The 13,054-nt window shown below is 43.0% G+C and overlaps 1 protein-coding gene across 1 annotated transcript in view; it reads right to left on the reverse strand.

Annotated features, from left to right (window-relative positions):
* Positions 1–13,054, reverse strand: part of zmat4a (zinc finger, matrin-type 4a) — a 141,329-nt gene that overhangs the window by 77,128 nt on the left and 51,147 nt on the right. Inside the window, 1 exon segment of the mRNA XM_023285018.3 lies at positions 9,273–9,362. Within this exon segment, the coding sequence (XP_023140786.1) occupies positions 9,273–9,362 (90 nt within the window).

The following is a 13,054-nucleotide window of genomic DNA, read 5'->3' on the forward strand; positions in this document are numbered from 1 at the left end:
CCAACTGAATGGTTCTTTGATGTGCATCGTTTTAACTTTACAGACAGTATGGAGCGTTTATCGACATGCGACGTTCAGGTTCCAAATGATCACAGCAAAATGAGCCAGGACAAGGAGAGAAACCTTAAAGAAAAAAGAAGATTTTGTTCCAAAAAGAAGCTTGGCATCAGCTGTACGGACATAGTTCAGCCACAGGGAGGATGGTGTTGACCAGAAAAATGTACTTCATTAAATGAAGCAACACAACTAATTAGTCTGATCATTTCAGTCAGCAAAGTTCCATCCATCCAAAGAATACTATTCCAGAAGTCTTAGCCAGTGGTACACCATGTGAGAAAGGCTCCAACACAGTTACCAATGAATCCGGTCACTTCACAAGCAGTATGCAAGACAATCACACAGCTATCTTTATCTAGTTGTCATTCCAGAGCTGAGAGAAAAATGGAAAGCAAAAGCTGAAACAGAACTTACTGTTCACTTATTTTTATGAAGACTAGCAACTGAAAAGTCACTGTTTGCAAACAGTGTTTTTGACCATCCAAATCAGAACATTGTAATGGGGATAAAAGCTGTTGTCGCTGTGTGTTCAACAGAGGATAATGTGGTGAACACACAACCCTAACCCTGCAGTGTTTAGGTGGTGGTACATGTCAAACAGCCACATGAATGTCAGAAGTCAAGGTTTCCCAGCAGAACGTTGGATTATGATAAGATGATGGATGTTCTTCAGCTGCCAGTGGTCAAAATGTTGTGGCTGATCGGTGGATGCACAATCAATAGTCTGGAGTCACTTAGAAATGTCCTTAAGTTTGAAAGAAAAGCACTTTTTTTCCATGAAATGCATGATAAATGCAGTGTAGACATTGTTAATGTGGTAAATGACTTTTCTAGCTGGAAACGGCTGATTTTTAATGGAATATCTCCATAGAGGTACAGAGGAACATTTCCAGCAACCATCACTCCTGTGTTCTAATGCTACATTGTGTTAGCTAATGGTGTTGAAAGGCTCATTGATGATTAGAAAACCTTTGTGCAGTTATGTTAGCACATGGATAAAAGTGGAAGTTTTCATAGGCTTTTCAACTGTAATGTTTGTGTCGCAGAAAAACAAGATATTGTAATGTCTGTATTTTCCAGTATCTACATGTAACCAACGCAGTGCAAAATGCAAAGCAGCTTCTGTATGAAATAACTATTATCAGGCTTTTTTCTGCCCACAGGACAAAAGCTGAACTCCTGGCTTTATTCACCTGTCAACAGCTTTCTGTTAGTGCACCTGCTTACGGTGCACTAACAGACTCCTGTAGAAGTTGATTCCAGGTGTGACAAAAGGTGATGGAGGACTAGAACCCTCCTCCTGCTGCCTCTCTGCTCAGTGATGCTACAGTATGGTCAGCTATTCTGGGAAAACAACTCGGTCCATGTAGAAACCAATTTCCTTGCCATCCCTATGACACAGCGACTACAAAGCAGACACAGATCCTACCTGACAGCCGTGCACAAAATGCTAACAGCTCTGACACTGAGAACAGCTAGAATAATACAAACGGCCACAAAAATACAATATATACCCCTGCTCCTAAGGCAGTTTACCGAGCTCTGAATCACTGTGAGAACATGTTTTCTCTATCTGCCTCCAGTGTGTGTTTAATGGTTTAAATGCAGTAGAATGATGACGTATCTACATGAGTGAGATTTTAAATGTGCTTGTTCATTGCATGAGCATCCATTTTATGTTTCTTTCTGCTGTGTTTAAGAGGAAAATATTGCCCTTTTTGCTCGACTATTTGATGGCTTCACCTGGACCTGCTTCACTGAACTCTGCAGCAGGTGATCTGTTCTGTTTTACGGCGGCAGGGAGGGGGGGCTGGTCCAATGGGAGTACACCAACATCAACACATCATCTCCCAAAGGACAGATCTACCATCAGTGTGGCAAATCTACTATTTCATTTCATCTAGCTATCTTCTTCTCTCCCCACTGCAAAATGGTTTATAATACATTTCTATTAAGGTAATGAGGAAACAGACCATAACATTTTATGTAGCAGACTGATTCGGTTTCTCACCATAAACTTTAAGCAGATCCATTTGAAGCTACATGACCCCTTGAAAATGTTCACCATCTAGACTCCACACAGAATGAAAACTGTGCATGATAGCAGAAGAGGAAATTAAACCATCATCAACTAGTCAGAAAAAAACTTTTTCAGGGAAAAAATTCAACATCACCTGAAATAACTCAGAAATGAGTGGAATCAATGAAGAAAGACCAAGTTTCCAGGACAGATACTTTACATTAGAGCCACAGGACTGTAGGCCTCACCTCCTTCTATCCATTAGATTATCAGTTTAAACAAAATGTATAGAGGATAATTTCATATGTTGTCTAGGCCAATTCTCTTCCTGAATAGAATAGAATAGAATAGAAAAGAATAGAATAGATCTTTATTGTCACTGTTACAGAGAACAATGAAAGTCGGTTTAGTGCTCTCCAAATAGCAGCATCAAAAATAGTCTATATAACACACCTTACAAAAATATATACAACATAAGAGCAAAACACCCTAAAATTATATATATATATACAACATAAGAGAGCAAAATTGCACATGGTATAAATTGCACTGACTCATACATATTGCACTTGCAGGTATGTGGTATTGTCGTTCAGGGGGGAGGGAGCAGACATTTGACAGCTTGGGGATAAAAGCTGCTTTTGAGTCTGTTGGTTTTGACTCTAAGTGTCCTGTAACATCTACCTGAGGGGAGGAGGGAGAACAGAGAGGGTCCTGGTGTGAGGGGTCTCTGGTGATTCTCCTGGCTTTCCTCTGAAGTCTGCTGGTGTAGACGTCTCTGAGGGGAGGTAGTGTGGTCCCAATCACCTGCTCTGCTGCTCTCACCACCTGTTGCAGGTCCTTCCTGTCCTCTGCAGTGCAGCAGGTGAACCACACTGTACAGCAGTAGGTCAGTAGCTTCTCAGTGGTGGAGCGATAGAAGTTTATGAACAGCTTTTGGGGGAGATGAGCCTGATGCAGCTTCCTGAGGAAGTCCAGTCTCTGTTGGGCCCTCCCCACCTGGTGTGAGGTGTGGGTGGACCATGTGAAGTCTGCAGAGATGTGGATCCAGATTAACCTGAAGCTCTCCACCCTCTCTACCTCCTCTCCATCAATGTAGGGGGCAGACTGCTCAGTTCGCTTGGATCTTCTAAAGTCCAAGACCATCTACTTGGTTTTTCCGGTGTTGAGGTTCAGGTTGTTGTGATGACACCATCGCTGCAGATGCTGGACCTCCTCCCTGTAGGCTGATTCATCGTTGTCTCTAATCAGTCCTATGATGGTGGTGTCATCAGTGAACTTAACGATGGAGTTGCTGGAGTGAACAGGAGAGCAGTCTTGTGTGAATAGAGAGTAGAGGAGGGGGCTGAGGACACACCCCTGAGGAGTACCGGTGTTCAGGATGAGAGTGGAGGAGATGTGGTCTCTGATCCTGACGTTCTGAGGTTTGTTGCTGAGGAAGTTCAATATCCAGGAGCACAGTGAGCTGCAGAGCCCAAGGTTGTTCAACTTCATAACCAGTTTGTGAGGGAGAACTGCATTAAAGGCGGAGCTGAAATCCACCAACAGCATCCTCACATAGGTGTTGCTCCCTTCCAGGTGTGTGAGGGCTGTGTGGAGAGATGTGATGATGGCGTCTTCCGTTGACCACTTTGCCCTGTATGCAAACTGATGTGGATCGCAGTCAGCAGGAATAGCAGTCTTAATATGGGAAGATATGAGTCTTTCAAAGCATTTGGTTATGATGGGGGTTAGAGCAACAGGGCGATAGTCATTCAGGCAGCTCACTGTGCTCTTCTTGGGCACAGGGACGATGGTGGCTGTCTTAAGGCAGGTGGAGACTGTAGACTGGAGTAGCGAGACATTAAAGATGGTGGTGAAAACCTCTGCCAGCTGTTTTGCACATGACTTGAGCACTCTTCTTGTGACATGGTCTGGACCAGGTGCTTTCCTCGTGTTGACTCTGCTCAGGGTGGCTCTGACCTGATGCTGCTGCACCTGGATGGGGGTGTCGTCCCTCTCTGGAAGAGCAGTGAAGGTGTGGGCCTGTCTGTTGCGTTGGTCAAAACGAGCAAAGAACTGGTTCAGAGCATCCGGTAGGGTGCTGTCTGTGGAGTCTGATATTTTCGGACCATCCTTATAGCCGGTGAGTCTCTTGACCCCCTGCCACATGTTCCAAGTGTTGTTTTTGTCAAAGTGTTCCTCAATGCACTGTTTGTATTTGCGCTTGGCCGTTTTGATGCCTTTCTGCAGGGACCGCCGTGCCTCTTTATAGGCCTGTTGATCTCATGATTTGAAAGCAGCATCCCGCGCTCTTAGCAGGGCACGCACCTCGCTGTTAAACCATGGCTTTCGGTTGGGGAACACTTTAACAGTCCTTGTTGATGTGACATTCTCAGAGCAGAAGATGATGCAACAGAGTACAGCAGATGTGTGACTCTCCAATGTTGACATTAAACATTCCAATAACTGACAGTAAAAACTTTACTTTGATTTCTGCAACTATCCAGAGCTGAGCTGCAGGATCTATGTTTCAACCCTCAGGGTAGAGGAGAATCTATGAAGATCACAGACGTAAAGGTAGTTTCCTCCTTTGAATGGCTGAAGATACGTCCTCTGCTAGTCATGTGGTTGGTATTGGACTTAGTAGAGCCTCTGTTTGTTTGGTTCTTACCACCAGCCCTGTTTTCCTGTGTTGCTTCACCTCACCAGTGACCTCTGGTTGGTTCTGTTCCACCCAGCTGACCCTCGGTTGGGTCGTAACTCTGTAGAGAGGGTGAGTAGGTCTGAGATCCAGAGGAGTCGCTGCCCCTTCACATTGAAAGGAGTCAGCTGATGAGATTGGAGGCCTCCTTGGTCCTTTGGGGGTTTTCCCTGGAGAAGACCCAGAACTCACGACAGGGATTACATATCTCATCCGGCCTGGGGATGCATTGAGATCCCTCAGGAGAAGCTGTCATTTTGAATTTTTATTTTCAGGAAAGTTATGACCTGATTAACCACCATAACCCAACCCTGGCTTAGAGGAAGGAAATGAATGAATGGAACGATACATGTCCTACCTCACATATGTTCTTACAGAAGGTTTGAGTGTTTCCTCAGCAGCACTAATGCTACCATCTGAGGATATTAAAGGATTATAGGAACACTACAGGCTCCTCTGGTTTACAACATGTTGCTGTTTGTCACTTTATTCATGAAGGGGACACTATGCTATGGAGTACATAGGCTGAAATAGAATATAAAATTTAGTATATATGTATATACTAAATCCCAACTGCCTGAAGGGTGAAACTAAGAGAAAAAAGGCAGTGGCTTTTCAGCCCCATGGATGCATTTACCTCTACACGGCAGTCAGCCTGCTGGCGTTTCAGAGATGTGGTTGGACTCACTTACTAGCCCTAACCTTAACCCAACCCTAATCCTAACCTTAATCCTAACCCTGACCCTAACCTTGACCCTAACCCTGTAACCCTAACCATAAACCTGACCCTAACCATGGACAAACCTCAGTCAGAGGATCAATCAGTCAGATAGGCTGATGTCTGCTGCTGGGGGAGGAGAGGAGGTGGGTGAACACGGGGGAGACATTTTGGTATTTTGCTAAAGAGGAGGATATCTTCCCATCCTAACTGTGAAACACTACAGTGATGCTGACACTGATCAATGATAAGATGGCAGCACAATATCTAATAAAATGATCCTCAGTGTGTAATTAGTAACTTCTTTCAATTATGATGAAAACTCTGTGTATCCCTGAGACCTACCAAATGTGTTAGACTTTGTTTTGTCCCTGTCAGTTTTCTCTGCAGATCTCCATTGTCTAATTCAAGCAGTGAAAAGGATATGAAACCATAAACGTACCATAGAAAGCTGTAATTTCCCTGTGTGTATCTTAAAACATGTACAAACACAAAGAGGCCTCTCTCCACAGCAGATCAGTGTTTAGGCTTCACAGGGCTCCTTTAAACCTGCAGTAATATTCTCTTTTCACAACATAAAACACAGATGAACCCTGAACAGAACAGAGCCATTGGTAATGTGATAAGTAACACATTCACATTTCCTACTGTTTTAGGTCAACTTTTCTGCTGTTAAATGACCTTTTGACTCGTTATCGCCTCGTGGAACACCAGCTGCTAGAGTTAGTGAGGAATAAATCAGGAGCCTGATGGTTTATGCATCATTCATACTTCCTAATCCAGAGCTGTATAGTAGATAATACTGACTGGGAGACAATCAATAAGTAGCGATTGGTTCTAAAATATCAATAGATAAATCACTCCCATTTCTGTCCTGATTAACTCTGAGCCAAATGCTCAGTTATTCCTGATTACTTTAACATTTCCTACTGTGTAGCTGTTCACTAAGTGATGGTGACAAATGAACAGGATAACTGTGGATGTGGGGATTCATCTCGACATCATTGGGTTCCATCTGTATGAAGCTTTGCCCGGCTCAACACCAATCTATCTGCTCTGTCCAGCTGAAAATGAGACTCATCAGTGAGAAGGACCGTCTTCCATCTGCTGGTAGCAAACCTGAGCGGTCAGCCACTAGAGCTGATTACAGCCTTTAGATCGAGGGCTCGCTGAGCTTCTCTCAGGGGATTCCTACACTTTAACAGAGACTCTGTGACTGTCCACACCAACACCTTCATCAGTGTCTCTGTAGCCACAAACGATTCTGCACATGGATGAGCTGCATGAGACGATGCTGGACCGGTGGACACCTGCTCTGTGGTCAGACTGATTCCACGTTGTCTGAAATCATTTCTAACAGACAAATGGTGGAGTTGTGGTGAAAGCCTAGCTGACATGCTAGCATCCAGCTGTGACAGCAAACCTGCCATGATTGCTCCAAAACACTCACAAGAAGATCTGATCTGCTGTTAGAAACTACCGACTAGTGCAGCTTTAAGGAAACTAAATCTTGTGAATTGCTTCACTGAATACATTAGGGTTTTGTTTTTACCTTTTAGGCATGAAAAATCTCAAGATAATGACTTTAAAGTAAACAGGATGTAATGATGTCATGACTGCATTTTTCAATAAAAGTGGCTCATTTTGATGCAAACAGACAAATACTGAATTCTTCATGTCAACACAGGTGACATGTGAAATATTTGGGGGATTCTTTATACTATAAATGTATTTTCTAATCTTCATATTATTGCCAGAACCATACAGTCAGCAGAACAGAACATAGCGCCGATCATCACTGGGTCAAACAGTAGGCTGTATCTGTGAAAGGAACATAACACTCAAAGGAGTCAAACTTTTCTTGTTCCTACATCCGAGTGCCATCACTCATCGCTGAGATCCCACATGGCTTCAGTCGGAGTGATAAAAGGCAGAACGCTGGCAGGAGGAAGAGTACAAGACTCCTGCGTCTCAGAGATGGATTAAAAAAAAAATCACATCAAAGAACCTGTCACAAAAAGACACGTTTCTGGAGCAATGTGAGGAGGAAAAAATAAAAATAAAATCACAAAATAAAAGACAAATGAGGGAAACAATGTCAAGATAAAAGTACAGGGGTTGGAACAAGTTCTAAAACGCAACAAAGAAGGAAAGGGGATCTGCAAGAAAGGAGGAAAAAGGATGGAAAGAAGAGGAGGAAGAATGGAAGGAAGGTGTGAAAGGAAGAGAATGGATTTGGGATGAAAATGATAAAACAGTAAGATGAGTGAACAGGAAGGAGGGGAGGAATATGACAGGAGGAAAGCAAACGAGGCAAATGGCTGGAAGAGATCATAAAAAGACAAAAAGCTCGATACGGAAAGCAGAAGAAAACAAAGGAAATAACAGAAAAGAATACAAAAGAAGTGGAAAGTGAAGATGAGAAAATGAAGAAGGAAAATAAAGGACAGAAAAGTATAGAAAGAAATAGGAATAAGAAGAAAGCCAAGAAAAGGAAGACAAAGGAAAAGAAATGATAGAAAAACAGTAAAGGAGAGGAAAAGAAAAGAAAGGGAATAATAGAAGAATACGGTAAAAGTATGAGTAGTAAGAGAATAAAAGGAAAGCAAGAAAAGCAAAAATAATAGACTAGTTGAGAGATAAAGAAAAGTAGAGAAAAGAAACATAAGAAGCAAAAGGAAAGTGAGGAAACAGATGGAAAAAAGAACAGACATAAAAGCAGATGTAAGGAAAAGAAAGAAGAAAATGAAAGTAAATAAAAATAGAGGAAAAGCAGGAGTAGAAGAGGAGAGAAAAGGAAAAAAACAAAGGAAATGATGAAGGAGGAGAGGAAACCAAAGGAACAGCAGAGATAAGGACAGGATGAGATCAAACACAAACGTACAGTAAAGGTGTAGAAGGACAGGAAGCAGAGAGATGAACAGGATGGGAAGAAAAATAGAGATAAGGACTGAAAAAAGGAGCACAATGTGTAAAAGAGTAAATCAGAAAAGTTGTGGAAAGGAAAAAGATAAAAATCTAGAGGAAAGAAAGGAAAGAGGACAACACAAAGCAGAGGAAATGGAAATAATGGGAAGACAAAGAGGACCAGAGATGTGATGCATGACGGAGAAACAGGACAGATGAGAATAAAAAAGAGGCGGAGGAGGGCTGGAGGAACATCTAAACAGAAACAGAGCAGACGGGATGATGAGCTGAAACAGCAGACAGCAGTAGTGTCCCTGGACGTGTCCTTATTGGCTTCAGAAACCAGATTTCTACACTGATAGCAGACAAACCTCTGCACTCAGTCGCTCCATCAGCCCCAGGCTCCACTTGAAAGGAGCTTGGCTTGGAAACAGTCCTTCCAGCGTCACGCTAACATCACACCTCAACACGCACCATGAAATCTCAGCTGATGCTTATCTGAGCGGATGTAGGAACTATGTTTTAGCTCCTCCTCAGTGAAACTGTAAAGATGACTCCACTAAACCAAACACATCACTACTGATCAGGGAACAACAGCCCATAATTACATCTGTCAAGCATGTCATGGACTTCCACTGCTACAGGACAGGAGGGCTGGGAGGGCCTGATACCTCACCTCATGTCTGTGTTTGATGAAAGGTTGGCATCCAACCACAGCACCGTGTTCATTCACTGCTCATTGGTCTAGAAAGGCTGTTCATCTGTCAGCTGACTGACAGGAGGAGGGAGGGGTCAGAACAGCCACTAAAGGTTTCCATGTGAGGACGAATGCATGTTTCTCAGAGATTACAGACCCTTTGAGGAGACAGAATTCACAGAGGACTCACATTGTCTGTTCTGAGCTTCTTGGCGGGGCAGCCTCCATCCACGGGATGTAGCATGTAGTACAGCCGCACTTTGTTGGCGTGTTTCCGACTCTGGAGGACACAGGAGGAAAAACCTTATTAGTTAGATAATTAAAGACTTCATTTTCACAAGTCCAGTAATTTGGCAATAAAATATCATTTTAGGGCAAAAGGACTTAAAGAATATTACAATATTTTGAATTAAAGGGGTTCTGTGACATCAATCTATACTAGAGAATATTTGAAAAATAAAATTACAGAGTAAAAAAACGCGTAAACGCCTCACTTTCCCCTTTCTGCTGTTTCCAAAACACACTCCTGTTCCAAAGGCTTAGGTTAGAGGTCCCATTAAAAATAGGTGAAGGCCGTCAAATGAAGAGCCTGATACTGGACTGAATTGATAATCAGTGCTGGGTTCACTGAGGGTGAAGCAGGAGTCCTCTTACCTGCAGCCCATCGATCCCCCAGGATCTGATAGCAGAGCCGCCACGGGGGAAAGACGGGATTTGGGAGGACAGATTAGTTTATCTGAAAATGATGCTGCCTTAGGATGAGATGCTTCGGATGTCAAGAGAAACGATACGGAGGGAGAAGGAGATGAAGGAACAACGCGAGGAGAGGGAAACCTTCTGTGATGTTGTCCCTGCATCGTCAGAGGACATCACAGATGAGTTTATAGTTACTAGACAGCATCAGTGAGGCATGTCGGAGCATGGAGGATAACCACAGGCTGCCTTCACAAGGACACGGTGGACGGACTCATCCTGCCTGGTCCGGGGGTCAGACTGAGGGAATCTATTTGTCTTGCCTGTCTGGTTTCCTGGCAGATATACAGCAACCTGAGCTCTGCCGATTCTTTAAGAGAAACAGAGCTTGAAAACCATGAAGGATGCATGGAAGTCCACTCTGTTCTGGTCTCATCACCGCCTTTTAAATAGCATTTGCATTTAAAAAAAAAAAAAGAAAAACAGTGAGACTTTAAGCCCAGATGAGGGAGAATAAAGTAGATTTACATGAAACACCTTTCTTGTTTCTAACATACTTCAGGAATGTGAAATGATTCTATTCATGTTTTATCACGCTTTTAATGTGACACGTTTCAGACTCTGTGGAGAACGAATAAGGGAACATTTGAACATTTTCTCTCCACTAAATAGTTAGAATAAAACAAAGAAGAAGACCTCTTTGCACAGACATTCTTGCACTGCACATCTTTGCACTTTTAAACTTTATTTTTATTTTTTCTGTTAAAAATTTTGCCACCCTTGTATATATTGTAAATAAAACTGCTGTAACAATGTAAATTTCCCCTGGAGTGGGGAGAAATAAAGAACTTTATCTTTATCTTATCTTATCTTATCTCTTCTTTACACAATGGCAGAATCAGCTTTGTATTGTTCAAGCTGCTTGTTACTGAGCTAAAATCTGATCTTTACATCCATTCCTGCATGCAGTGAGGGATAATGATTGTGAGGGAAATGCTATTCGACATGGGGTGCAAAGGAACAAGACAATCAGCCAGAGTTTAACATCAGTTTCCTGCAGGGCCACTGCCTGAAGTCTTTCTTTTACAGACAGAGGTAACATCTCTTCAGTTTCTGCAACACAAACACTTCCAGCTATATTTCCATTTCACCACTGGCACATTTAAAAATCTCATTATCTGTTGTTTGTTCATTTCCAGATATTCTACATGCTGCACAGAAAGTTAATGGTGGTAGTTTGATAGATGCAGGCATTCTCCTGGAACAGTTCTTTGCTTTTGGATTCACCCCTGACCAAAAGCCACCTGACCATTCCTTTATAATATCACTCTTTAGAGCGCTTGAACTTTAAAGAAAGTCAGAACCAAATCACTGAGACTCTTCAATTAATAGATCCACAGCCATCCAGAACATTTGGATGAAAGTGTGCTTTTCAAAAGCTGATTTTCATTCCCCACCACTCATGTGGGAGTTTTTATCTTGGCTCTTGTTTCTGCCAGCAGGTCCCATGTTGCCGACTCCCACTGTACTTTACCAAATGCTAAACGTGCACAGTGCTACTGCAAAAAAGCAAAGCAAGCAGAGAAGTGCTGAGATCCTCTACATTCCCCTCTATGTACACGAGAAGAAGCTTTGATGTAAGAGGAGCATGAGATGAGATGGAAAGTGGCTTATTAGTGATTTTAAAAGACGAGGAGGAATCCTCTTCCATTAAACATGGTAAATATTAAACATGCTAAACACACAGACAGCAAACATGAAGATTATATCAGAGTAAAGACCTTCAGCAGATGTTTAGCCACGCTAGCATTGTAGCTCTGGATGCAAAACTGTTCGTATGGTCCAAGTAGAAATATAAACACTAATTTTAGGTGGAGTGTCAGAATATTTAGCAGACATTTATGGACCAGAAAATGGATCTAAAATATAACAATGGCCATAAAAGTATATCTGAGCACAGCAACATAAAGAAAGAAACGTCTTCTAAACTTATAGCCAGTTTCCTCTTCATTCATTTCTGCTTCTGCCACATCAGAGCAAATTCTCTGATAAACACTGGAAAAAAAACAGCAAAGCTCTGCTCAGAAACCCAGTTCATGTGTTCTAGGATCCGTTCTGGATCTGAGCCTGATATGTGGCTCAGGCATCTGATGAGGAGGCCTCCTGGGTTCCTTCCTTTCGAGGTCTTCCCAGAACGTTCAACTGTGAGTAGACTTCAGTGCAGACCCAGAAGTCTCTGGAGGGATCACATATCTCATCTAGCCAGCAATCCCCCAGGAGGAGGGGTAGAACATTGTTGGGGAGAGAAAGTCCTGGGAAGTTCTGCTTGGTCAGCTGCTACTACAGCCCAGCTTTGGACAGACGGACGGTCAGAATGGACGGACGGATGGATGGTCAGAATGGACGGATGGATGGATGGTCAGAATGGACGGACGGATGGATGGTCAGAATGGACGGACGGATGGATGGTCAGAATGGACGGACGGATGGATGGTCAGAATGGACGGACGGATGGATGGTCAGAATGGACGGACGGATGGATGGTCAGAATGGACGGACCGACGGAAAGACAGACGGACGGATGGACGGTGTCAACTGGTGGGAGCCTCTAGGTTCTTCATGTATGTTTCTGTATACTGCAGATTAGACACGTTTCAATGAATCAGTCTGAAGCCTCTGATTAGAGGAATGACTGCTGCTCTGTATCTGTATGGGAGGGGAGCTACGCTTGACATAATCAACGCTGAAGAAAAATCCATATAGATTAGCACCAGATCAGTGACCAGAGCAGTGTGGACTCAGACGTCCTCCCCTGGGGACAGATACAACCGGGCATTCCTTTTCTAGTGGTCAGAATAAAACTTCTCTTTTCACATGTAAAAACTGATCTTCAGGACTTTAAATAATATGCAGCGGAGGCAGTATAGTAGCTGCCAACCAGGTGTACTAAAGCCAAGATCTGTACCCCATTGTTCTTCCCGTTAGCCGCTGTGCAGCAGCAGGCTGGACTGGTCCACTTCCTGCTGACAACACATCTATCTGTATGGATGGGAAGCAGTTCTGAGAAGGTTCAGTTTCCTGTGATTCACAGACAGCTGAGTGTTTTACAGTCTCATGTTAAAAGTCATCGATCGTTTCCCCTTATGAACCCTACAACCTGCTGACAGGCATGTTGTCTTCTAAAAATACAACAGAAACTGTAAATCATTAGAATTCAATTTTCCAACGGTCCTTGAACAAATCAGTGACATGACATGAAGTTCCATCCAAAACCTGTGA

Source organism: Amphiprion ocellaris, chromosome 6 (genome assembly GCF_022539595.1).
Source record: "Amphiprion ocellaris isolate individual 3 ecotype Okinawa chromosome 6, ASM2253959v1, whole genome shotgun sequence".
NCBI classification, from domain to species: Eukaryota; Metazoa; Chordata; class Actinopteri; family Pomacentridae; genus Amphiprion; species Amphiprion ocellaris.